The sequence below is a fragment of the Pelophylax lessonae genome (genome assembly GCF_965119305.1).
Source record: "Pelophylax lessonae genome assembly, chromosome: 11".
In the NCBI taxonomy this organism is placed as follows: domain Eukaryota; kingdom Metazoa; phylum Chordata; class Amphibia; order Anura; family Ranidae; genus Pelophylax; species Pelophylax lessonae.
The window spans coordinates 214,833,915-214,861,874 of NC_138778.1; the positions used below are offsets into that span (position 1 = coordinate 214,833,915).

At 45.1% G+C, this 27,960-nt stretch overlaps 1 protein-coding gene across 1 annotated transcript in view; it reads left to right on the forward strand.

The window, feature by feature from the left end:
• ZBP1 (Z-DNA binding protein 1) overlaps nucleotides 1-26,778 on the forward strand; it is a 49,719-nt gene extending 22,941 nt beyond the window's left edge. The window contains exons 6-11 of the mRNA XM_082272883.1: nucleotides 1,232-1,366; nucleotides 3,015-3,149; nucleotides 8,852-8,941; nucleotides 18,734-18,862; nucleotides 21,977-22,117; nucleotides 26,599-26,778. Coding sequence (XP_082129009.1) covers nucleotides 1,232-1,366; nucleotides 3,015-3,149; nucleotides 8,852-8,941; nucleotides 18,734-18,862; nucleotides 21,977-22,117; nucleotides 26,599-26,729 — 761 coding nt within the window. The 3' untranslated portion in view covers nucleotides 26,730-26,778. The remainder of the gene's footprint in view (nucleotides 1-1,231; nucleotides 1,367-3,014; nucleotides 3,150-8,851; nucleotides 8,942-18,733; nucleotides 18,863-21,976; nucleotides 22,118-26,598) is intronic.
• The last annotated feature ends 1,182 nt before the right edge of the window (nucleotides 26,779-27,960 follow it).

A 27,960-nucleotide genomic window follows, 5' to 3' on the forward strand; every position in this document is an offset into this window, starting at 1 on the left:
GCAGAACCGCCGCAGTTCCGCCCGCGATCCGGAGATTATTGCAAATCGCGGGACGCCTGTGCATTGCCTGTTGATTTGCAATAGCCCCCCAAATGCTGAGCGATGTTGCCGCGATTTCCGCCTGCCGAATCGCGGTAACATCGCGCAAAAAAAACCGTGGGACGCATTACGCCCAAAAAAGTACAAGAGCTTCTTTGGAGCGTAATGCGTCCCGCGATAGGAGAGTTAGACAGAGGAAGAAGCAGAGTCCTCGAGCAGTGCAGAGTGTTTCAGGAGAGGAGAGTTATAGAGGAAGGAGCAGAGTCCCCCAGCAGTGCAGAGTATTTAAGGAGAGAAGAGTTAGAGGAAGGAGCAGAGTCCTCCAGCAGTACAGAGTCTTTCAGGAGAGGAGAGTTAGATAGAGGAAGGAGCAGAGTCCTCCAGCAGCGCAGAGTGTTTCGGTAGAGGAGAGTCAGATAGAGGAAGGAGCAGAGTCCTCCAGCAGTGCAGAGTATTTCAGGAGAGGAGAGTTAGAGGAAGGAGCAGAGTTCCCCAGCAATAGAGAGTATTTCAGGAGAGGAGAGTTAAATAAAAGAAGGAGCAGAGTCCTCCAGCAGTGCAGAGTATTTCATGAGAGGAGAGTTAGAGGAAGGAGCAGAAGCCTCCAGCAGTGCAGAGTATTTCAGGAGAAGAGAGTTAAATAGAAGAAGGAGCAGAGTCCCCCAGCAGTACAGAGTATTTCAGGAGAGGAGAGTTAGATATAGGAAGAAGCAGAGTCCCCCAGCAGTACAGAGTATTTCAGGAGAGGAGAGTTAGATATAGGAAGAAGCAGAGTCCTCCAGCGGTGCAGAGTATTTCAGGAGAGGAGAGTTAGAGGAAGGAGCAGAGTCCTCCAGCAGTGCAGAGTATTTCAGGAGAGGAGAGTTAGAGGAAGGAGCAGAGTCCTCCAGCAGTGCAGAGTATTTCAGGAGAGGAGAGTTAGATAGAGGAAGGAGCAGAGTACTTCAGCAGTACAGAGTATTTCAGGAGAGGAGAGTTAGATATAGGAAGAAGCAGAGTACTTCAGCAGTACAGAGTATTTCAGGAGAGGAGAGTTAGATATAGGAAGAAGCAGAGTCCTCCAGTGGTGCAGAGTATTTCAGGAGAGGAGAGTTAGAAGAGAAAGCAAAGTCTTTCATGGGCACAGGAAATGTTATTACATTGTGACTCTCTTGTTACATCTGACTGAAAAAACTCCAATTTGTATCTGCAGAATGTGAAGAGCTGAGAAGAAGCACAATTCCTTCAGACAATAATCATACTGGTGATACAACTTCTCTAAATCAGACAGAGACTGAAAACTCGAACAATCAACTCTGTAATGGCACACAATGTAACAATGACACTGGTGAGAAGGACCTGTGCTTTGTGACAGTTCAGGACTGGGGATGAGAGGTGGCGGTTGCCGGTTGGTCTGTACATATTACACTCCATACACGGGATGCATTTTCAGAAGATTAGATACAATTTCTTGCAAACATGTGATATTTGAATATACATAATACATATTTTTTTTCTTTGTTTTTATTATATGGTCAATCGGGTCTTTTTTAAGATTGGGGTGCTCAAAGCGCAGCATTCACTTATTATTGATCATCTGTTCTTGGAGTTGCCTTTCTTTCACAGTAAGTGCAGGAATAGTGTACACCCAAACCACCTCACTTTATATCACTCACATTCTTTGCACCCCCTCCTATCCCCATAGATAAAATAAAAGTAAGGCATACGCCCGTTAGGCCTATCATCCCGAATTAAAACTGTTCTGCTGCTGAGCAATATTACACTGCTGTATCCTCTGCAGTATCTTAATTCTTGTTGTAAAATCCCAGCCTGTGCTCCTTGTTGCCAGTAAATTTGGTCCTAGCCTTGCTATTTAAAAATGTCCTGCTGCCGTCCATCTTTACACGGCTGTGTCATCTGCAGTCTCTGTATTCTCGATGAGAGCTTCATAGAAATTGGCCAGTGGCAGTAGAGTTTTGCTTTATTGAGAGCAGGGACAGCCACATCGATCCACTGGCCATTGTCTATCTGCTGGTCGAAGTGGGTCTATTACTGTTTGATTTTAGGAATGCATTGCTGATAGCACTATCACTGAAATGAATAAGATTGTATGTAATCCAAGAGTCTTTCAGGAGAGGAGAGTTAGATAGAGGAAGGAGCAGAGTCCTTCAGCAGTGCTGAGTATTTAAGGAGAGGAGAGTTAGATGGAGGAAGAAGCAGAGTCCTCCAGCAGTGCAGAGTATTTTAGGAGAGGAGAGTTAGATGAGGGAAGAAGCAGAGTCCTCCAGTGGTTCAGAGTCTTTCAGGAGAGGAGAGTTAGATAGAGGAAGGAGCAGAGCCCTCCAGCAGTACAGAGTATTTCAGGAGAGGAGAGTTAGATATAGGAAGAAGCAGAGTCCTCCAGCGGTGCAGAGTATTTCAGGAGAGGAGAGTTAGATAGAGGAAGGAGCAGAGCCCTCCAGCAGTACAGAGTATTTCAGGAGAGGAGAGTTAGATATAGGAAGAAGCAGAGTCCTCCAGCGGTGCAGAGTCTTTCAGGAGAGGAGAGTTAGATATAAGAAGAAGCAGAGTCCTCCAGCGGTGCAGAGTATTTCAGGAGAGGAGAGTTAGATAGAGGAAGGAGCAGAGTCCTCCAGCGGTGCAGAGTATTTCAGGAGAGGAGAGTTAGATAGAGGAAGGAGCAGAGCCTTTCAGCAGTACAGAGTATTTCAGGAGAGGAGAGTTAGATATAGGAAGAAGCAGAGTCCTCCAGCGGTGCAGAGTCTTTCAGGAGAGGAGAGTTAGATATAGGAAGAAGCAGAGTCCTCCAGCAGTGCAGAGTATTTCAGGAGAGGAGAGTTAGATAGAGGAAGGAGCAGAGTCCTCCAGCAGTACAGAGTATTTCAGGAGAGGAGAGTTAGAAGAGAAAGAAAAGTCTTTCATGGGCACAGGAAATGTTATTACATTGTGACTCTCTTGTTACATCTGACTGAAAAAACTCAAATTTGTATCTGCAGAATGTGAAGAGCTGAGAAGAAGCACAATTCCTTCAGACAATAATCATACTGGTGATACAACTTCTCTAAATCAGACAGAAACGGAAAATCCGAACAATCAACTCTGTAATGGCACACAATGTAACAACGACACTGGTGAGGAGTACAGAAGGATCTTAGGAATGCATTGCTGCTAGCACTAATTAAGGCTTGCTGACGGTTCAGGGCTGGGGGTGAGGGGTGGCAGTTGGTCTGTACATATTACCAGGGCTTTTTTTCTCAGATAATAGGTGCAGGAACTCCTCCTTTCAGAGTTAGCCCTTGTCTCCACCCCCTACCTACCTCCGAGCACTGTTCCTTGGTTAAACCCCCTGCCCACCTCCCAGTTCTGCCCTTTTTTAGAGAATACAGAACCGAGTAACGTTTTGGGTACTAAGTTATTTCTATGGAATTTGTTATTAATAAGAAAAGCAGTAAAATGGATCCTTTGCAGCCAACAACAATAGACCCTCCCAGCAACAATGGGTCACCCGCAAAAAAATACCCCCCAGCAACAATAGACCCCCAGCAGCAACAACAGATCCCCCACAGACAGCATCAATAGACCTCTCCCTCAACAGTAGATCCATCCCAATAACAACTGACCCCCCCAGCAACATAGGACAAACCCAAGCAACAAGAGATCCTCCACCAGCAGCACTAGACCTCCCCAGCACCAAGAGACCTCCCCCTGCAAAAATAGATCTCTTCCAGAGAATAGGTCCCCCAGCAGCAACAATAACCTCCCCACAAAACAGTTTCTCCCCCAGCAACAATAGATCCCCCCCATGACCAGCATCAATAGACATTGTAGCACACCCTGCACACCTTGCCATTACAAACATTTAGTGCTGGAGGTTCCGGAACTGCGTTCCTGCGCGTTCCCCCTGAAAAAAAAACCCCTTCATATTACACTCCACAAACAGGACACATTTTCAGAAGATTAGATACAAGTTTTTGTAAAAATGTGATATTTCAATATACATATTGTACATTTTGGGTGTTTCTTGATTTTTATTATAAGGTGATGGGGCCTTTTTAAAGAGCGGGGTGCTCAAAGCGCAGAATTCACTTATTATTGACCATCTGTTCTTGGAGTTGCCTTCTCTTTACAGTAAGTGCAGGAAGAGTGTACACCCAAGCCACCTCACTTTCTTTCACTCACATTCTTTGCACCCCCTCCTATTCCCATAGATAAAATAAAAGTAAGACATACACCGGTTAGGCCTATCATCCTGAATTGAAACTGTTCTGCTACTGAATAATATTACACTGCTGTATCCTCTGCGGTATCTTAATTCTTGTTGTAAAATCCCAGCCTGTGCTCCTTGTTGCCAGTAAATTTGGTCCTAGCCTTGCTATTTAAAAATGTCCTGCTGCTGGCAATCTTTACACGGCTGTGTCATCTGCAGTCTCTGTATTCTCAGAGAGAGATTCATAGAAATTGGCCAGTGGCAGTAGAGTTTTGCATCATCGAGAGCAGAGACAGCCACATTGATCCACTGACCACTGTCTATCTGTTGGTCGAAGTGGGTCTATTACTGTTTGATCTTAGGAATGCATTGCTGCTAGCACTAATTAAAAATAGCATCTTTTTCAAAATTAAATGAAAACGATTTTGGTGCTTCTACTGTATGTAATCCAAGCTAATGTATAAGAAAAAAAAAATCAATTCCACAAACAAATATGCACTGCTAGTGTATGTTATCTCTAAAACTGTCTGTGAAAATCATACTGTACTGTCACAACCATATACAGCTTTAAAGAATCCCATAGACATGTTTTTTACCAGTTCCCGATCGGCCCATGTACATTTACTGCGGCAGGGCGGTCGCTCTGCGCAGAATCACGTACTGGTACGTGATCCAACACTTCTGGGTGCGGGTCACAGCGTTCAGGACACAAGCAGAACAGCAGGCTGCCTGTGTAAACAAGCAGATTGTCATTCTATCAGAGTGGAAGGTACTGATTTGAGATCGACCGATTATCGGCAAATCCCAAAAAAATCGCCGATCTGCACTTTCCGCGATATATCGGCCCCTGAGGTCACCGATACTGTCGATATTTCGGGAAAGTGCTTATACTGGAGTGATGCCTGCAGCTAGAGGCATCACCCCGGTACCGGAGTCCATAGCCAATGGTCGGCTGTCTTGTAATGACAACCGATGCGGCTTAGTAGCCGCTTGGCTGTCATTCCAAGGAGCAGGAGGGGACGTCCCCCCCCCTCCCTCCAGCCGCCTTCCGCCGCTCGCCTGGATCTCCCGTCCCACCGGGAGACCTGGGCAACCATCCTGCACGGCTGCCGAAGAGAAGACCTGCTCAAAGCCACATTCAGCTCTGATTGGGTCTCCATGTAAAAACCCGGAAGTAATGTCATGACGTCACTTCCGGGGTACTCTGCGCCAAATTAAAAAAAAGTACAGCATTCAAAACAGCCAAACTTGGCGTTTTGAATGCTTTTAAGTGCAGAGGAGAGGTTTGGGGTCTTTTAGACCCCCAGATCCCTCCACAAGAGTACCTGTCAAAAAAATAAATAAAAATAAATAAATAAAAAAATTCACTTTTTTTTTAACCACTTAAGCCCCGGAAGATTTTACCCCCTTCCTGACCAGGGTTCTTTTTGCGATTCGGCACTGCGTGACTTAAACGGACAATTGCGTGGTCGTGCGACGCTATACCTAAACGAATTTGACGTCCTTTTTTTCTCACAAACAGAGCTTTCTTTTGGTGGTATTTGATCACCTGTGCGATTTTTACTTTTTGCGCTATAAACAAAAAAAGAGCATCAATTTTGCAAAAATAACAATATTTTTCACATTTTTTTATATGAAATTCCCCCCTCAAAAAAATGTAAAAATCTAATTTTTTTAACATTTTAGGCCAATTTGTTTTATGCTACATATGTTTGGTAAAAAAAAATCGCAAAAAGCGCATTTTGATTGGTTTGCGCAAAAGTTATCGCATTTTTTTTTAAACGCGTAATGGTGGAGATTTGCGTTTTTTTTTGCGGTACTGCGACATTGCGGCGGACAGATCGGACCCTTGACTGACATTTTTGACACTTTTGGGGGTACCAGTGACATTACTACAGTAATCAGTGCTATATATATGCACTGTTACTGTAAAAATTACACTGGCAGGGAAGGGGGTTAACTTTATTGGGGAAGGAGGGGTTAAGTGTGTCCCTAGGGGTGTGCTTCTAACTGTGATTGGACATGGCTACTGGTGTAGGAACAGTGATCAACTGTCCTACATAGTAGAACCGTATGATCACTATTCCTACACAGGGGAGAATGACAGGCGGCTTGTTTACATTAGCCGCCTGCCTTTCTCCCTCTCCACCGACGATTGCCGAGTGACCGGCGGACATCGGGTCCGCTGGTCACGTGCACGGACTTCCTAGGGAACGCGCCTCGGCGAGCGCGCGCTCGCCCGCTATTGGCTCACAAACTAGTGACAGGCAAGTGACGTACCGGTACGTCACTTTGCCTGGCCGAGGCTGACCTCCGCAGTATATGTACTTGCGGCGGTCGGCAACCGGTTAACGTACGAAAATATCGGCCAATATCGGCCGATACCGATATGCGATGACCAAAATATCGGTATCGGTATTGGCAATAAAAAAACAATATCGGTTGATCACTAAGTACTACTAAACCCATGGTCCTAAGCAGGAACACCGATCTTTGCTTTCCCCTAGTCAAAGCACCTCCCCCACAGTTAATAAGCACAACTTAGGCATATATTTAACCCTTTGATCGCCCCTGTTCTAAACCCCTTCCCTGCCAGTGTCATTAGTACAGTGATAGTGCTTATTTTTAGCACTGGTCCCTGTATTAGTGTCACTGGTTCCCACAAAGTGTCAGGCGTCCAATGTGTCTGCCGAAATGTCGCAGTCCAGCTATAAGTCGCTGATTGCTGCCATTACTAGTAAAATAAAAAAAAATATCCCAGTTTGTATAAGCTATAACTTTTGCGCAAACCAATCAATATATGCTTATTGGGATTTTATTTTTACCAAAAATATAAAGTAGAATACATATTGGCCTAAATTAATGAAGAAAATTTTTTATTGGGTATGTTTTAAAGCAGTAAAAAAAATATGTTTTTTTTTTTTCAAAAAGTTCGGTCTTTTTTTGTTTATAGTCCAAAAAAAAAAAAAACAGAGGTGATCAAATACCACCAAAAAAGGTTTATTTGTGGGAAAAAGGGAAACAATTTTATTAGGGTGCAGCTTCACATGACCACGCAATTGTCAGTTAAAGTAACGCAGTGTCGTATCGCAAGAAATGGCCTGGTCATGAAGGGGGGGGGGGTAAATCTTCCGGAGCTGAAGTGGTTAAAGCATTTGCGTATTTTCAATGTTGCCCTTATAGTCACATGAAAAGACTCACCTTCTGCTGTACAGTATTTTTAACTTTTTTTTTACTTTATTGGACAATTGGTCCCCCATGGCAGTGCCCAATGTCCCATGACTTTTTTTTTTCGACAATAGTTTGCCCATTAGCCATGATAAAGGCCAAAACCTATTAGCAGGGTTCACATCCCATAGACTTCAATAGTTTTTGCTGCTTAGTTTGGTTAGGATTTTTAGCTTTTTTTTATTTATTGGACAATTGGTCCCCCATGGCAGTGCCCAATGTCCCATGACTTTTTTTTTTTTTGACAATAGTTTGCCTATTAGCCATGATAAAGGCCAAAACCTACTAACAGGGTTCACATCCCATAGACTTCAATAGTATTTGCTGCTTAGTTTGGTTAGGATTTTTTACTTTTTTTATTTATTGGACAATTGGTCCCCCATGGCAGTGCCCAATGTCCCCTGACTTTTTTTTTTTCGACAATAGTTTGCCTATTAGCCGTGATAAAGGCCAAAACCTACTAGCAGGATTCACATCCCATAGACTTCAATAGTTTTTGCTGCTTGGTTTGGTTAGAATTTTTAACTTTTTTTATTTATTGGACAATTGGTCCCCCATGGCAGTGCCCAATGTCCCATGACTTTTTTTTTTGACAATAGTTTGCCTATTAGCCATGATAAAGGCCAAAACCTACTAACATGGTTCACATCCCATAGACTTCAATAGTATTTGCTGCTTAGTTTTGTTAGGATTTTTTACTTTTTTTATTTATTGGACAATTGGTCCCCCATGGCAGTGCCCAATGTCCCATGACTTTTTTTTTTTTTTGTTTTTTCGAAAATAGTTTGCCTTTTAGCCATGATAAAGGCCAAAACTTACTAACAGGGTTCACATCCCATAGACTTCAATAGTATTTGCTGCTTAGTTTGGTTAGGATTTTTTACTTTTTTTATTTATTGGACAATTGGTCCCCCATGGCAGTGCCCAATGTCCCATGACTTATTTTTTTTCGACAATAGTTTGCCTATTAGCCATGATAAAGGCCCAAACCTACTAGCAGGGTTCACATCCCATAGACTTCAATATTTTTTGCTGCTTAGTTTGGTTAGGATTTTTAACTTTTTTTATTTATTGGACAATTGGTCCCCCATGGCAGTGCCCAATGTCCCATGACTTTTTTTTTTTGACAATAGTTTGCCTATTAGCCATGATAAAGGCCAAAACCTACTAACCGGTTTCACATCCCATAGGTTTCAATAGTATTTCCTGCTTAGTTTGAGTTTTCACATTTCTAAGCAGAATTTGCTGAGCCCCCGGGGAAATTAAACCCAGGCAGATTCCCTCATTCCTACTCTAAATTAAGTATATATATAGTTTTTTAGTTAAAAAATGTAAATCAGTTCTTATTATTGCTAAAAACAGATTCATCTCACATTAAGAATGTTCACTGTCTTTCAGCACTGATAGAAGCTTCCTCACCGGATCAAACATTCGTGGGAGGTCAATGTCCCATCCAAATTCCAAATGGCTGGAGCAACGTACAGAACTGTGAGTTCCTTAAGTCGCTTAATTTGTGCTTATTTCATGGCACATCATGCTAAATTTTGACCAGAACTGTATTTAGGTATCAATTTTTATCCCATAAGCTAAAGGTAAGAAAAATATTGCAGTCTTCCCCTTAGACACCAATCAGGTGCAAGCTTTCACAAGTCGTAGTAGTAACAGTTGCTGCCGCCAACATTCTTTTTTGGTTGTGCTAGTAAACCTGTAGCCACATCTTTAATGTAGCGTTGCAACAAACTTTTCCCATCATTGGAAGACTTTTTTATTGTGCCAAACCATTTCCTACTGGCTTTTTTTATTTTAAAGCCATGGCAAAAAGTTAAATCTCCATTCACACTGGTACGACTTGTCAGGCGACTTGGTGAGCCTGACAAGTCACGCACCGTCGCGTCCCATTGTGTAGTACAGGACCGGTTCTAATAGGAGCGACACAAGTCGCTCCGACTTAGAAAAAGGTTCCTGTACTACTTCGGGGCGACCTGGAGCGACTTGCATAGACATTCATTTTATGAAGTCCGTGCAAGTCGCGCCGAAGTCGCGCTGCATGCGACTTCACAGGTCGCCCCATAAGTCGGAGCGACGTAGTGTGAACCGAGACTAAAAGAGAAGTTTGGGATTAAAAAAAAAAAACGAAAACAAATTTACATACTCACCTAGGTGGATACAAAATCAGCCCTCCGTCACCTGTTAGACCAAGAATCGAAAGATCAAAGACTGCTTCTTGGATCGCTTAGGTCTTGGTTTTAAGTGAGCAGAGAGCTGGTGACTGTGTGCCCTGCCCCTCCGGCGCTCTGAAATGGAGTTCCGGGCTGTGAGGGGGTGGCGAGGGTGGTGGGGGTGGCTGTCTCAGGTTCTCAGCGGGATGCTGAGACCCCCGAGCCAGCTGCCAGTCAGGCATCTGGGTGGATCCTGAGATTACAGTCGGGATCTCTCTCCAGCGCCTGGACTGGCTCAGTAATGTTTAGCCCTCTGTTGACTGATAATGGGTCACAGGAGTGCAGAATGAAGTTTACTCCTGTGACCCACAGGAGAATAAGGGCCAAAAAAGCTTTGGTCATACTTCTCATTTAAAGGCTCTGTCAACTCAAAAGTGATTTTAGTTCTACGGAGCCAGGTGGGCTGAGTCAGCGTTTGACTTTTTATATGTTGGGGGTACTCCAACAGAATGATCTGACATAATTCTTAACTCTGTTCCTGTCAATCTGGAAGTTTTTGGTGTCCCCCTGGCCACCTTTGTGTGTCCTACATTACATTCTGATATACCAGCAGGGTTGATGGAGGCCCCTCAAAATGGACACAGAGGTAGAAGATATTGTCAGAAGGTTAAACTCTTCAGCATCCACCAAACACTAACTTTGGATGGATGGATGGACTGACCCTTTAGGCAGATGTTTTTGAATTCTACCATCAACCATCCAAAGCTGATATATTATTAGTGTGCCGATACTCGGTGGTGCAAACAGATTCTTCTTTTGCCTCCATGGGTTGTAAACTCTTGTGGCCTTACCAAGCCAAAAACCTTTGTCTAAACCAAGTTTGGTCTAAAGCAGGGCTCTCCAAACGTTGTAAACAAAGAGCTAGTTTAAAATCCTTCAGACTTTAGACCGAATGGTGGCCAGTGGGAGTAGAAAATGTCCTGGCGTCAAAAACAATGCCCCATCATTGGTATCCATGAGAGAGCTAGTACCCCATCTTCGATGTCAGTGGGAGGAATAGTGCCTCATTGGTTTTGTCAGAGGAATAGTGCCCCATCATTGGTGTCAGTGAGAGGAATAGTGCCCCATCATTGGTGTCAGTGAGAGGAATAGTGCCCCATCATTGGTGTCAGTGTGTAATGTTCTGGTACCTTTGGTACCCTAATTCCACTTTTCCTAAGTGTATGCGCCCCACCATTCTCTTTTGGTAAGGTGCGCATACACCTTTAAGACCGATGCTGTCATCACTGAGCGCCGCTGGAGAGGCTATTTCAACCTCCGGCGGTCTCACTCACATGTTCGTTCAACGCCGCATAATCTGCCTTGAAGCATTCATGCTTGCAAGCATACCTCGCTATTGGAACCACGCTGCTGATCCCTGTATCCCGCTACCGGATCATCCGCTCTTGCCGAACCTCTCCTCTACTACATTGCTACCAGTGATAAGTACCCCACAGGGGAAACCTCTATAACCTTCATACTAAAGCTTACACTATCTAGCTCTGCATACTAAGGACTATTACTACATCTGCATTAACTAAGATTGCTAGCTCTTGAGCCTAATACCATCTGCTCTTGCACTGGGTTGGTCTATCCTGTATGTTCACCTGCTACTCTATCATCTGCTACCATACATGATTGCTTAACCTATCTGCATCCCATCTGCTACTATCTTACTTTCAAGAACATTCCTTTCAAGTGTCTGTCATCTACCATCTCTACCCAACCTGTCTCTTCAGCCTATCATCACTATATTACTATACATATAAGTCACTCTAGGAACATCTTATTGAGTGTGTGTATCTACTTGCTGAATTGAGACTATCCACACATGATGAGTCTTGGGAGTTGGGATTGGTGTCTCGGCGTTTCTCTACATGACTACTGAAGTGGAATATTTCTGCAGCTGTAAATCCACATTATACATAAAACGCAGGAGCGTTACAGATTGAACGAACCTCAAATGGATTCAGCAGAAATAACCACTCAGGTGACACAATTAAAACAGCAAGTAACTGCGTTAATACACGCACTTGCTGAATTAAGAGAAGAAAATCAGGCTCTGACGCAGCAGGTAACCAGACTGACACAACTTACCACTGCTCAGTCCCCTGAGCCCAAAATAAATCCTCCTTTGGTATTTACAGGCGATCGCAAAAAATTTCGCGAATTTAAAAACGCATGTGAGTTACTTTTCTTGCTAAAACCCCGTACCTACCTTACTGATCACATTAAGGTTTGTACTATTATTTCTTACCTAACAGGCGATCCTCGGGCCTGGGCAGACTCTCTTTTTGAGAAAAACGATCAGCTTCTCAAATCCTATACCTTATTTCTAGCAGAACTTACTAGCCTATATGATGATCCCAATAGGCAGAGTACTGCCGATCTTCAATTAAGGTCCTTGAAACAAGGTAGGAGACCTGTGGAAGACTTTGTCGCAGAATTCAAGAGATGGACCCTTGATTCAGAATGGAATGATGCATCTCTGAAAACTCAATTTAGGCTTGGCCTATCAGAGGCCGTTAAAGACGAGCTCGCCCGAGCGGATCTACCAAAAACCCTGGATGCATTGATACAACTCAGTATCACCATAGATAGAAGACTACGAGAAAGAAAGGCTGAAAAAATGGGAATGCCATTATCCAGTTCTTCTCGGATTTCGGCCGATGACCCCACTCCTATGGAGGTAGGAACCATACGCCCACCTCTATCAACTATGGAAAGAGCCAGAAGACGATCTGGTAATCTCTGCTTGTACTGTGCATCCCCGGATCACAAGATAAACGTCTGTCCCCTAGTCTACAAAAAGAAGGGTGAGTGTTCACATGTCCTCCTAGGGGGATTGACAACTTCAATTACTAACCCTTACCTTTTTGTTTGCTTAACATTACAGTGGGACCAGAACAGGATTACTACTAAGGCCATGATTGACACAGGATCTTGTGGAAATTATATTGACATACGTTTTGCTGCTTTAAATAAAGTCCCTATTATTTCTAAACCTAAACCTGTCTCAGTGAGTCTTATTAACGGTGTTCCTTTATCCTCTGGTCCGATCACTGATCAGACACAGGCACTCCTAGTCACTACTAACGGGTCTCATATGGAGACCACTACCTTCGATCTAATACCTTCACCCCACTTTCCCATTGTTTTGGGACTTCCCTGGTTACACACACATCAACCAACCATAGATTGGAAGGAACGGACCCTGGCCTTCCTCTCTTGCTATTGCGAGGGTACGTGTAACCTCCCGTCTTCCGGGAAGATCCTGTCTGTGGTGACAGATGAGATTGCACCACTATGTTATCAGGATCTCTCTGAGGTTTTTCTTGAGAAAAATGCTCAAGCACTACCTCCCCATAGAGACTATGATTGTAGTATTGATCTACTCCCAAATAGAAAATTGCCGTTCGGTCATGTTTATCCTCTTTCACAGGATGAACTTTCCCATCTCAAAGAATATTTGGATGAGAATTTGAAAAAAGGTTTTATTAGACCTTCCACTTCTTCCACAGCAGCAGGACTCTTTTTTGTCCGCAATAAGGACTCAAGTCTCAGGCCTATCATCGACTATAGGCAATTGAATGCTATTACAATAAAAGATCGCTATCCTCTACCGCTTATCCCTGAACTCATTGAGCAGGTGCGTGGAGCTACCTATTTTTCAAAATTGGACCTGAAAGGGGCATACAATCTCATTCGAATCCGTGATGGACACGAGTGGAAGACTGCATTCAGAACTAGATACGGATTGTTCGAATATCTTGTAATGCCATTCAGGCTATGCAACGCCCCTGCAGCCTTTCAACGATTTATAAACGATATTTTCAGAGACTTACTAGATGTCTGTGTTGTGGTATATCTGGACGATATACTTATATATTCACGATCCTTGTCTGAACACATAAGACATGTAAGACTAGTATTATCGAGATTGCTTGCACACAACCTATACGTGAAACTGAAAAAATGCTTGTTTCATAAAGAAGAGGTACTGTTTCTAGGCTACATCATATCCAAAACAGGAATCAAGATGGACATGAGTAAGATATCCTGCATTCAGGATTGGCCTACACCAACCACCCGCAAGGCGCTACAGCGATTCCTTGGATTTTCTAATTTCTACAGGAAATTCATCAGGAACTTCTCTGCCATTGTGAGACCCCTCACACAGCTCACTAGCATTAAGAGACCATTCAAATGGTCAGATGAAGCAAATAAAGCTTTTCACCTGTTAAAGACAAGGTTTACTTCTGCTCCCATACTACGCCATCCAGACCCATCCCTCCAATACATTCTGGAAGTAGATGCGTCAAACATGGCAGTAGGAGCAATACTCTCCCAACGACCAACTAACACTTCACCACTCCATCCAGTCGCCTTCTTTTCTAAATCCTTAAGCAGTCCAGAGGTAAATTACCCCGTGGGTGAAAAGGAACTGCTTGCTATAAAATTGGCTCTGGAGAATTGGCGAAACATCTACTCGAAGGCACTCGATTACCAATACTTATATACACGGACCATAAAAATCTTCAATATCTTCAGACTAACAAAACTCTCTCTCACCGACAGGTACGATGGTCACTATTCTTTCTAAGGTTTAACTTCCTAGTGACCTACACACCTGCAGATAAGAACAAAAAGGCGGATGCACTATCACGACTAACTGAAGAAAACTACTTCGAAATCCCTTCCGTTCCTATAATACCTCACAAGCGTATTATTGGAGTTGTCCGTTCTTTGAAGGAAGAGGTTTTGCATGGTATAAGTTTGGATTCACCCCCACCACAACTAAATACCGATGCAGAAGGCTTCCTCTACTACAACGACAAACTTTACATACCACCTACCATGCGCACCAAGATCTTGGAATTATCGCATGATGTGCCTATGGCAGGACATATGGGTATGACAAAGACACTTAATCTGATTACCAGACAATTCTGGTGGCCTGACATGAAAACATCTATACAAAAATTCGTCTCTTCATGCAATGTCTGTGCCAGGTCCAAAATTGACACTACGAGACCATCCGGTCTACTATGCAGTCTACCAATACCACAAACTCCATGGGAAGTTGTGTCCTTGGACTTTTTTTTAGTAGAACTACCTCCTTCCAAAGGATTTAATACCATCTTGGTGTCAGTGGACCATCTGACAAAGATGGCACATTTCATTGCTATTCGCAGACTACCTTCGTCCAAACAAACGGCAGAACTCCTGATGAAACATGTCTTTAAGTTACATGGTATCCCAAAAACTCTTCTGTCTGACCGTGGATCACAATTTATTTCCAAGTTCTGGCAAGAACTATGTCACATACTATGAATTGAGCGGAAGCTCACTTCTCCTTACCATCCGCAGACCAACGGACAGACTGAAAGAGTCAACCAATGCATCGAGCAATATTTACGTTGTTACACTTCTTACCAACAGGATGATTGGGTGGATCTTCTCCCTCTGGCAGAATTTGCCTACAACAACGCAACCCACAGTACGACCAAGCAGAGTCCGTTCTACTTGAACTATGGGTTTCATCCCTCTATTCTTCCACCATGCATCCTTCCTTCAAATAACCCAGTAGCCTCAGACTATCTTACCCAAATAAAGGACTCTCTGGGTTTGCTTAATACTACCATTGCACACGCTCATAGTCAACAAAAGAAGTACTATGATCTTCGCAGAAGACCTTCTCCTCAGTATGCTATTGGGGACCTCGTTTGGCTCTCAACAAAAAATTTAAGACTGAAAATCCCTAGCAAAAAGCTTGGACCTCTCTTCTTGGGACCTTTCCCAATCAAGAAACTTATTGGAAAAGCTGCAGTACAGCTTACATTGCCAATAGACCTCAAAATACATCCCATTTTCCACGTGAAGCCCCATGTTCCTGACCAAGGAATAAGGCCTACTATCCCACTTCCTCCTCCTGTACAAGTTGAAGGTGGAGAAGAATATGAGATAAAAGAGATTCAGGATTCTCGTATCCACAGAAGAAAACTTCAATACTTAGTTCGATGGAAGAACTATGGGCCCCAAGACGACACCTGGCTAAACACCTCTGACATACATGCCCCTAGATTAATCCGCAACTTTCATGCGAAGTACCCAGACAAACCAGCTCCAGAGGCCTTCAGGAGCCGGCCTTAAGGGGGGGGGTACTGTAATGTTCTGGTACCTTTGGTACCCTAATTCCACTTTTCCTAAGTGTATGCGCCCCACCATTCTCTTTTGGTAAGGTGCGCATACACCTTTAAGACCGATGCTGTCATCACTGAGCGCCGCTGGAGCGGCTATTTCAACCTCCGGCGGTCTCACTCACATGTTCGTTCAACACCGCATAATCTGCCTTGAAGCTCTCATGCTTGCAAGCATACCTCGCTATCGGAACCACGCTGCTGATCCCTGTATCCCGCTACCGGATCATCCGCTCTTGCCGAACCTCTCCTCTACTACATTGCTACTAGTGATAAGTACCCCACAGGGGAAACCTCTATAACCTTCATACTAAAGCTTACACTATCTAGCTCTGCATACTAAGGACTATTACTACATCTGCATTAACTAAGATTGCTAGCTCTTGAGCCTAATACCATCTGCTCTTGCACTGGGTTTGTCTATCCTGTATGTTCACCTGCTACTCTATCATCTGCTACCATACATGATTGCTTAACCTATCTGCATCCCATCTGCTACTATCTTACTTTCAAGAACATTCCTTTCAAGTGTCTGTCATCTACCATCTCTACCCAACCTGTCTCTTCAGCCTATCATCACTATATTACTATACATATAAGTCACTCTAGGAACATCTTATTGAGTGTGTGTATCTACTTGCTGAATTGAGACTATCCACACATGATGAGTCTTGGGAGTTGGGATTGGTGTCTCAGCGTTTCTCTACATGACTACTGAAGTGGAATATTTCTGCAGCTGTAAATCCACATTATACATAAAACGCAGGAGCGTTAAACAGTGAGAGGAATAGTGCCCCATCATTGGTGTCAGTGGGAGGAATAGTGCCCCATCATTGGTGTCAGTGAGAGGAATAGTGCCCCATCATTGGTGTCAGTGGGAGGAATAGTGCCCCATCATTGGTGTCAGTGAGAGGAATAGTGCCCCATCATTGGTGTCAGTGGGAGGAATAGTGCCCCATCATTGGTGTCAGTGGGAGGAATAGTGCCCCATCATTGGTGTCAGTAGGAGGAATAGTGCCCCATCATTGGTGTCAGTGGGAGGAATAGTGCCCCATCATTGGTATCAGTGGGAGGAATAGTGCCCCATCATTGGTGTCAGTGGGAAGAATAGTGCCCCATCATTGGTGTCAGTGGGAGGAATAGTGCCCCATCATTGGTGTCAGTGGAAGGAATAGTGCCCCATCATTTGTGTCAGTGGGAGGAATAGTGCCCCATCATTGGTATCAGTGGGAGGAATAGTGCTGAACTGTTAGTGTCAGTGGCAGGAATTATGCTCCATTATTGGTGTCAGTGGGAGGCATAGTGCCCAATCATTGGTATCCATGAGAGAACTAGTACCCCATCATCGATGTCAGTGGGAGGAATAGTGCCTCATTGTTTTTGTCAGAGGAATAGTGCTGCACTGTTGGTGTCAGTGGGAGGAATTATGCTCCTCTATTGGTGTCAGTGGGAGAAATGATATCCCATTATTAATGTCAGTGTAAGGAATAGTGTCCCAAGGGCCAGATAAATGAAAGTAAAGGGCTGCATCTGGCCCCCGGGCCTCAGTTTGGAGACCACTGGTCTAAATCATTACCACAACCTTTTTATCTTGCTCGCCCAAATGACCATAATGATACATGTGCCGCCACCATAGTGGTGATCTTTACTTAACTAGCGCCACCAAAGAGAAGGCCTAACAAATGGTTACCCCAGGGCTGAGTGCAGTTATGAGAGTCATATCTTTATTGATCCTCAAAAATATAATCTGTAGCAAATATATAGATAAACATCCACATTTCCATCTCCCAAAAGAATGAAAATGTTGTCATCAAGAAAAAATCCCTCATCATCTGCACCTCACTCATACAAGGCCACAGTTTCTAAGAACAAGTGACATTGTTGGTCCCTAAATAGAGCAAATTGTCCCACAATCCAATTTCTTATTCCATCAGACCTAATGAGAAGTGCACAGCTGTAGGGACACTAGATCCGAAGCCATTTTAAATATTTTTGATATAGCATTTATAACCACACTGAACGACAGATTTTCTTCCTCTCCCTCCTGTAGACATTCAGCGGCTTCAGGAAGGAAATGGAGGACAATAATTGCTATATATGCAGCCCTCGCCACCTCTCTATTCCTATCCTGCTGCCCCGGCCCCCTGTGTGTGCTCTATTCATCATCCTAATGGTCGGTAACGATCACTAACTCGTTTTTTTTTTCATTCACAGTTGAGGCATAGTAAACTGTGTTTACTATGCTTCAGTTTATGAATGAATGAAAGCTCTGTATAACCGCACTCCTGAGATAAGCATCTGTTAAAGTGGAGTTCCACCCAAAAGTGGAACTTCCGCTTATATGCTTCCACCCCCCTCTGGTGCCACATTTGGCATCTTTCAGGGGGTAGGGGGGAATGGGTACCTGTTTTTGACAGGTACCCTTCCCCACTTCCAGGAGACAGTGCCGCCCCTCCTTCTTCCTCCGCCGCCGGGCCAATTAGAAAGTGCAGTGTGCTTCATGCATGCACAGTAGGGAACGAGATGTGAGGCCAAAAGGCTTCACTGCTGGGGTCCCTTACCCTGCATGGCGGCGGCAGCACCCGAAATCCGCTTCGGGTGCCGAAATTGCGGGAACCCTGGACAGCTGACTTTTCATTTTTTTCCTGGGGGGTGGAACTCCTCTTTAACTATCGCTTTGGTGGCCCTAGTTTAGTATTGGAATTGAGGTTATGGGCTGGCATCAGGGGTACAGGGGTCGTGCAGAGCGAACATCAATGGATAGCTCTGCTATACAAAACTATAATAATCGCAAGCATGTAACCTTTGGCAATCTGTATTGGGAAAGTCGATTCAATTGCTGGCAATTGTGGTAATAATAATAATATTCATTTATTTTACAGATACCCATATGGCAGTCCATCCTCCTGTGATTAAATATTACAACATTTCTATTCTAAACAGTCAAAATTTTACAGTAGGCGATAACTTGGTGAACGGTGGAGACAGCCAGGATCTCGGCTACCTAACAGGTAAAACCTTGCTGTATCACCAGAAACAAACAAGTGCCCAAGTGGCGCATTAAGCCTAGATTAACACTGAATGTGGGTGAGAAATCATGCAAATTCAGCTGAACTCGAGCGATTTCAAACCGGAGTTTCAGTCTGACTTTGGGACAGAGACATCTGTGCGGGTTCATGCGCAGATGTCTATTGAAATCGGTCCCAAAGTCGTCAAAAGTAGTGCAGGAACTACTTTTGGGAATCGGTGCGGCGCTGCAAAGTCGGCGTTGCACAGATTCAGACGGTGCCTTTGCCGGCTATAGACTGTGATTTGGCATGTCAAATTGGCCCGATGTGAACAGGGGATTATAGTACTCTTTGTGGCAGTGGCGGCTGATGCATTGGGGGCACAGGGGCACCGCCCCCCTATCCATACGTCCTGCCCCCTAATCTACATGTGGGGCGCCGGACGCATGGATTCCAATGGGGTTTTTTTTTTTTTTGAAGCACGTGATTAGAGCCAGAGGCTCTAATAGGCTTCAAAAAAGGGTGGGCTCGGGGCACAGAACACTGCGCCATTAGCCCACCCAGTTGTGTGACAATAGCAAATAAAAATTCGCTATTGCCATACTGATTCTTCTCCTTGCCAATCAGGAAGTGTGTCCTGAGACCCGTTTCCCGATTGGCCGAAAGGAAAAGCCATGCTATTGACCAAGTAGCGGAGGAGGAGAGGAGGAGGGAGGAAACTGAGGGGGAAGCTGCCGCTGCCTGCCCAGGGTGAGTGAGACGGCGACCAGGGGGGGGGGGATGGGGGACAGTGCGGGCTGGAGCTGGTGCGGTCGGGGGGGGGTTGTATGGTGTGGTCCGTCTGCCGCACCCCCCGGCCCCTGGAGCACCAGCCACCACTGCTTTGGGGTTGATTTGCTAAAACTGGAGCGTGCAAAATCTGCTGCAGCTCTGCATAGAAACCAATCAGCTTCCAGGATTTAGCCTAGGTTCACACTGAATGCGAGTTTGAATTTGTGCGAGATCAGCTGAACTCGCACAATTTCAAACCATCATTTCAGTCTGACTTTGGGGGCGATTTGGGAGACATCTGTGTGGGTTCCTACAGCTGTAAAAACTTCTGACGCTCCTAAAGGCTGCTTAATTTTGCTTATACAGCGTTAAGCCACGTCATACGTTTTTCCCTACGGAAGCCCATTGATTTGAATAGAAGTGGCATCCAAGTCGGACTTGTGGTGCGACTTGCGTTCTGAGGATCTTGAGGGGGAACTCCACCCCGAAATGGAAAAAAGACCAGCGTGAGGGGTCCCCCTCAGTTTCCAAACCAGGCCCTTCGGGTTTGGTATGGATTTTGAGGGAAACCGCACGCAAAAAAGCGACGTATTTTTTCCATTTTGGCGTGGAGTTCCCCCTCAAGATCCTCAGAGCGCAAGTCGCACCACAAGTCGGATCATCCGAATTGGATGCGACTTCCATTCAAATCAATGGGCTTCAAGCCATATCAAAGACGGCTCCTAGGCAACCATTGATTTTGAATAGAGGCAGAAAAACGCTGCTAAAAGCCAACGTGGCTAAACGTGCAATAACGCCAATGGGAAAAGCTACTAAAAGTACGTTTTTACAGCTGCTTTTTTCTGGCGTTAGTAATGGCTCTGCAGCTCGTTTTTTCTAACGCCCGTGTTCATGAGGCCTAAGAGTTGGTAACATGGTAGTGTTTTCTTAGTTTTGTCACCTGACTGGCTTTATCAAACCTCTACACCAGTGATGGAGAACCTTGGCACCCCAGATGTTTTGGAACTATATTTCCCATGATGCTCATGCACTCTGCAGTGTAAGTGAGCATCATGGGAAATGTAGTTCCAAAACATCTGGGATGCCAAGGTTCGCCATAACTGGCCTATACCAATAAGCAATATGTGGACTATGGAGGTTGCATCAGCCTTTTCAGCTATGATCAAACAACCCAAGCATTAACCACTTAAGCCCCGGAAGATTTTACCCCCTTCCTGACCAGGGCCTCTTTTGCGATTCGGCACTGCGTGACTTTAACGGACAATTGCGCGGTCGTGCGATGCTGTACCTAAACGGATTTGACGTCCTTTTTTCCCACAAACAGAGCTTTCTTTTGGTGGTATTTGATCACCTGTGCAATTTTTTTGATCATGCGCTATAAACAAAAAAAGAGCGACAATTTTGCAAAAATAACAATATTTTTCACATTTTTTTATATGAAATTCCCCTCAAAAAAATGTAAAAATCTAAATTTTTTAACATTTTAGGCCAATTTGTTTTATGCTACATATGTTTGGTAAAAAAAAATCGCAATAAGCGTATTTTGATTAGTTTGCGCAAAAGTTATTGCGTTTAATAACTAAGGGAAAGATTTTTGTGATTAATGTTGTTTTTTTTTTTTTAACGAGTAATGGCGGCGATCTGCGATTTTTTTTTTTTTTTTTTTGCGGGACTGCAACATTGCGGCGGACAGATCGGACCCTTCACTGACATTTTTGACACTTTTGGGGTTACCAGTGACATTACTACAGTAATCAGTGCTATAAATAGGCCCTGTTACTGTAAAAATGACACTGGCAGTGAAGGGGTTAACTTTTTGTGAGAGGGAGGGGTTAAGTGTGTCCCTAGGGGCGTGTTTCTAACTGTGATTGGTTGTGGCTTGAGGTGTAAGAACAGTGATCAACGGTCCTACATAGCAGAACCGTATGATCACTATTCTTACACAGGGGAGGATGACAGTCGGCTTTGTTTACATTAGCCGTCTGCCTTTCTCCCGCTGTAACCGGCAATCGCGAGTGCCCGGCGGACATGCCGGGCACGCACGCGGGGGGGTCCGTGAGCGAGCGGGAGCGCGCCTCCGGCGGCGTGCGCTCGCTCCCTAGAGCCTCACAGGCTAGCGACGTCACTTTGCCTGTGAGGGGCTGACTGCCGACGTAAATAGTCGTTGGGCAGTCAGCAAGTGGTTAATGGGGTAACTCCGCTTTCGTGAGAAAAAATTGCATTACATTTTTATTGAATACAGAGCTGCAATAAGTTGTGTGTTTTTATATCTGTTTGGGTTTGGCAATTTTTTTTGTTCAGAAAGTTGTAGTTCTTCCTTTCATCCCACCTTTTTTGTTTGCAAAGGAGATTCAGCTGTTCTGACGGATGCCTCCGGTGCGCAGGGCGCAGTGCAGGGGGCGGAGCAACTGCCAGCCTTGGAGTGGGCCAACAGCAGTCAAAGTGAAGATGGTTCAATGAACGTCTCCGATCTCTCGATGGCTGAAGGTGAATAGTTATGGCTTATTATTGGTTTAAACATCTCCAGCCACACTGTGATGTCACAGGTTTCTGGGTACATACGCCTTGGCAGATATAGAGAGAAAATGTAGCTGTCAGTGAAATGTGCCTTTTGAAAGACCATATCAACTGGGAGGAACCTGTAGCAAAAAGTTTGAGATCTCGGGGAACCCCTGAAATTGTTTATAGATCTGCAGCTCTTGTAACATTAGTGTGCTCAGTGATTCATTGATGGTCAGTGGCAGTGCTATTTAACACATTCCTCCCCATTGGTGGTCGTTGGAGTGTTACTTAACCCTTTGTGTTGCATTAGTGGCCAGTTGCAGTGTTTATTAACTCCTTCATAATGCAGCAGGAAGGGGTTAATTAACACTGCCACATTCTTTAGGATAGGACTAATTAACATTGCCACTGGCCACCAATGCAGCATGAAGGGGTTAACTATCACTGCCACTGGTCACTAATTCATCAGGACATGGTTAAATAACATTGCCACTGGTCCCCAATGCAGCATGAAGGGGTTAAGTATCACTGCCACTGGTCACCAATTCATCAGGACAAGGTTAAATAACATTGCCACTGGTCCCCAATGCATCATGAAGGGGTTAATTATCACTGCCACTGGTCACTAATTCATCAGGACATGGTTAAATAACATTGCCACTGGTCACCAATGCAGCATGAAGGGGTTAATTATCACTGCCACTTGTCACTAATTCATCAGGACATGGTTAAATAACATTGCCACTGGTCACCAATGCAGCATGAAGGGGTTAATTATCACTGCCACTGGTCCCCAATGCAGCATGAAGGGGTTAATTATCCCTGCCACTGGTCACTAAATCATCAGGACATGGTTAAATAACATTGCCACTGGCCACCAATGCAGTATGAGGGGGGTAATTATCACTGCCACTGCTCATTTTTACAACACAAAGGGGTAATTAACACCGCCACTGGTCAGGAGAGGCCTGGAGTTTGCTGAATGCTGAGACCAGGGGAGGTGGAGATGAGGGGGTGCCACGGTTGCACACAGAGGCAGAGGATCTGTAGGAGGAGTTCTGTCCTCCTCTCTGCTGCTGACACCGGGAGCCAGAGTTGAGCTTCTCCACACGGAGAGAAGCGCAGGATCTGGCGGAGGAGTTCTGTCCTTCTCTCTGCTACTGACAGCTGTGACAAGGTGAGGGGTGGAGATGAGGGGATGCCGCAGCTGCAAGAGAGGTGCGAGGGTGTATTTGGCCCGCAGTTCTTGTGTTTGACAGATGCGGTGTAGAAGGAGGTGTGTCCTTTCCTTCCACTCAGGTCTCATATTACACTTGGCTCTCTGCTCTGAGCTGTGCAGTGTGTGATGTCAGATCCCTGCCTTCTGGAAGTTCAGAAATAGCCTTTGATCTGTTTACTTTGGAAGGGTGTAGGAAGAGGAGCAACAGATAAACCGGTGCAACTTATGTGGGAGGATTTGTTTTATCTCTGTGTATCACAAGAGGCCAGTCACTTTATTGGGTATATGTAAGGGTTTACAACCAACATAAAGTATGTATAAATTATAGCGTAAGTTCACCTTTACAGAAAAACTGAAAATGTGAGTTTACACTGGACCCATATTTGCACATCTCAGAGATTTTCTACACACGTCATCAGTGGGACACATTCTCTGGAGGAGGTGGAGAGTGCAGTGTCACCATGCTGATCTCCCACCTTGTCCAATCAGAGAAGGTTTTGCAAGGCATTCTCTGAATGGCGCCTGTAGCAGTTGGCTGACCTCCTGTGTTCAGAATGCAGTAAGGGATAGGACCTAGAAGCCAGTGGGGATCACTGGAGTAGTGGTGTCTATTACAGTGATTTCCAGCTTCAGGAGGGATCTCCGATGTATGGTATAAATACGCTATGTTGTCAAAAGTATTGGGACGCCAGCCTTTACACGCACATGAACTTTAATGGCATCCCAGTCTTAGTCCGTAGGGTTCAATATTGAGTTGGCCCACCCTTTGCCGCTATAACAGCTTCAACTCTTCTGGGAAGGCTGTCCACAAGGTTTAGGAGTATGTCTATGGCAGTGATGGTGAACCTTGGCACCCCAGGTGTTTTGGAACTACATTTCCCATGAAGCTCATGCACTCTGCAGTGCAGTAGAGCATCATGGGAAATGTAGTTCCAAAACATCTGGGGTGCCAAGGTTCGCCATCACTGGTCTATGGGAATGTTTGACCGTTCTTCCAGAAGTGCATTTGTGCAGTCAGGCACTGATGTTAGACAGGCTCCAGTCCATATCTTTATGGTCCTTGCTTTGTGCACTGGTCCAAATCATTTGGTGGAGGGGGGATTATGGTGTGGGGTTGTTTTTCAGGGGTTGGGTTTGGCTCCTTAGTTCCAGTGAAGGGAACTCTTAAGGCGTCAGCATACCAAGAAATTTTGGACAATGCTCCCAACTTTGTGGGAACAGTTTGGGGATGGCCTCTTTTTGTTCCAACATAACTGCGCACCAGTGCACAAAGCAAGGTCCATAATGGATGAGCGAGTTTGGGGTGGAGGAACTTGACTGCCCTGCACAGAGTCCTGACGTCAACCCAATAGAACACTTTTCGGATAAATTAGAGAGGAGACTGCGAGCCAAGCCTTCTCTCTACCTCACAAATGCGCTTCTGGAAGAACGGTCAAACATTCCCATAGACACACTCCTAAACCTTGTGGACAGCCTTCCCAGAAGAGTTGAAGCTGTTATAGCTGCAAACTCAATATTGAACCCTACAGACTAAGACTGGGAAGCCACTAAAGTTCATGTGCGTGTAAAGGCAGGCGTCCCAATACTTTTGACAATATAGTGTAAATGTTGAGAGGTGAACTGGCTTGGCCAAGACCACAAAGCTTTTACTAAGGTGTCTCAATTCTTTTTTTCTAGACTTGCCAGAGCAAGTGTATCTTTGGACCCATGGGCTGTTTAGTATACTCCTAAACCCAGTGCTGTATTTTGGCCTAAGCCAACAAGGCCCAGGCCTAGGGCGGCACTTTGCAGGGGGGGCAGCAAAAAAGCTGCTCCTCCTCCACCTGAGACTCTTTTTGCCACTGGTTGCTAGAGCCGCCTCTCCCACCTCTCTCTCTCTCACCCCCCTCCTCTCTCTCTCTCTCTCTCTCACCGCCCTTCTCTCTCTCTCACCCCCTCTCGCTCTCTCTATTTCTCTCACCCCTCCATTCTCTCTCACCCCCCTCTCACTAAACCCCTCCTGTCTCATACCCCCTCTCTCTCACCCCCTCTCTTTCTTTCTCTTTCTCTCTCTCACCCCCTCTCTCTCTCTATTTTTCTCACCCCTCCTTTCTCTCTCACTCCCTCTCTCTTTCTCTCTCACCCCACTCTCTCTTTCTCTCTCACCCCCCTCTCTCTCAACCCCTCATGTCTCATCCCCCCTTTCTTTCTTTCCCTCTCTCTCTCACCCCCCCCTTTTTCTCTCACCGCACCCCTCAACCCCTCCTGTCTCATCCCCCTCTCTCTCTCACCGCCCCCCCCCTCAACCCCTCCTGTCTCAACCCCCTCTCTCTCACCCCCTCTTTCTTCCTCTTGTCTCATCCCCCCTCTCTCTCACCCTCTCTTTCTCACCCCTCTTTCTCTCTCTCTCTCCCTCGCTCTCTCTCTCTCCCTCTCTCTCTCTCCCTCTCTCTCATCCCCCCCCTCTCTCTCTCTCATCTCCCCCTCTCTCTCATCCCCCCCTCTCTCTCTCATCCTCTCTCTGTCTCTCATCCTCTCTCACCCTCTCTCTCATTTCCCCCCTCTCTCAGCCCCCTCTCTCGCTCTCCCTCCCCAATACCCTCTCTTTCTCCCACCCCCTCTCACCCCCCCTTTCGTGAGATCTCAGGGGTTCATGCTGGGAATTTTGGAGGGAGTCACATCAATTAAAAAGGAAGGAGTGGGGCAAATTTACATAGGATGGGGAAGGGGGGCGCCCAATTTTAGTCTTGCCTAGGGCAGCACAAAACCAAAATACACCACTGCCTAAACCCCCGCAGCACATTTACATGTATGATTATGTTGTACTTTAGCTACCTGTGCCATTCTTAATAATTCTCTGTTCCCCTGATGGGGCCCCTTTCCTACCCCGGGCCCCATAGCAGCTTCATGGGCTACTATGGTTATTTTTACACCATGGATTATTCCAATGTATTCAAAGTCAGGTTGAAAAAGAAGGGGTGTAAAGGTTGGAAGAATTCCAATAGCTTTCCATAGACCCACACCATGTGTTATATTGGATTTGTTTTAAATTCAATACAAAAAAAATCAATCAAACAGAGAAGCATCAGAATCAGTGGCAATTTTTAAACTACAAAGAGCTAGCACTTCAGGTTGCAGATGGTATATCTGCCCCTCTCCCAGTGCCGTGAAAGGAGGATACGTTCGTTCTTATCTCAGAATGAGTAATTTCAGCATCTGCACTGAAAATGAAATCCTGATTTTCCATGAGATTATTATTTTTCTGTAGAAATCAAGGAGCGACCACCACGAACGTCTTCCCCTGCCGACCCCAATCAATCCCAGCAATATTTAAACTTCACCATCTGCAATGGGATCGAACAACTGGATCTGGAAAAGCAAGACGACCATCTTTCGTGAATCTGTCGCCTCGTTGTTTAAAGGGAACCTTCAACTTTAAAGTGTAACCCCCACCTCTATACAGATTTATTTGGCAACGCCATAAATATCTTGAATCTTCAACTATTCTGCTTCTTTTAATGTTTACAAGCCAGCTGGAAACGTTCAACTTTCTTTTATCTCTGAGGGATATGTAGGCACATGAAATGCTGTGTCTAGGTCACAGTCCTTGGACAGCTCCACGCTGATTTTTATTAGCAAACTGAAACATTTTAAGAAGTTTGGGCAGCCAAATTGGAACACTTGTAGTGAACCCTTCTATTTAAATGCCTCCTTTCCTTTGTAGTTCATCACCTACCTCCATGTACAGCGGACAATACAGCGTCAGAAGCCATTTGGATGGAAGAGCAGTCATTATTTCCCATCAGATATACAGACTAGTATGAATTTTGTGTTTTTTTTTAAATAATGGGATATGGGCAAAATTTTTGTGACTTTGTACAATAAACATCTCAACAACCCTCCCCTGTGTCTGGTTGTTATTATCAATTAAAAAAATGTTTAATTAAAGTAATATTAAATTTGCCTGTTTTATTCTCCTGTGGTCGGTCCCCAAGCAGCTGGCTCTCCCGGGCCTGATTGTGGGTGTCTCCTTTGCCAGCTGGCTGCTAAGGGGACACCCATGCGTGCACGCTCCCAGCTGGTGCTGTCTGCATCCATAGACACACACAGCAGCTGGCGATGCCTCTACTTCCTTCCACCTCCCAGCAATTTGACTGATGCCCTCTGTACCCCTTTCTACAGCCTGGACAACCGCAAAGTGGCAGAGATCACCCTGGAGCTGGCAGCGGTGATAGGGGAACACAGGTGAGTGTTTAGGGATGGGGGAGAGAAGAAAGGAAGAAAAAAGAGAGAGAAAGAAAGGGAAAGGGAGAGAGGAAAAAAAAGAGAAAAAGAGAGAAACAGAAGGAGAGAGAGAGAGGGAAAGAGAGGGAAAAAGAGAGAGGGAGAGAGGGAAAGAGAGAGGGGGAGGGGGAAAGAGAGAGAGAGGGAAAGAGGGAGAGGGGAACGAGAGAGAGAGAGAGAGAGGGAAAGAGATAGAGAGGGAGAGTGGGAAAAGGGGAGAGAGGGAAAAAGGGAGAGAGGGTAAGAGGGAGAGAGAAAAAGAGGGAAAGAATGGGAGAGAAAGAGAGGGAGAGCGATAGAGAGGGAAGGGGAAAGAGATAGAGAGGGAGAGAGAAAGAGAGGGACA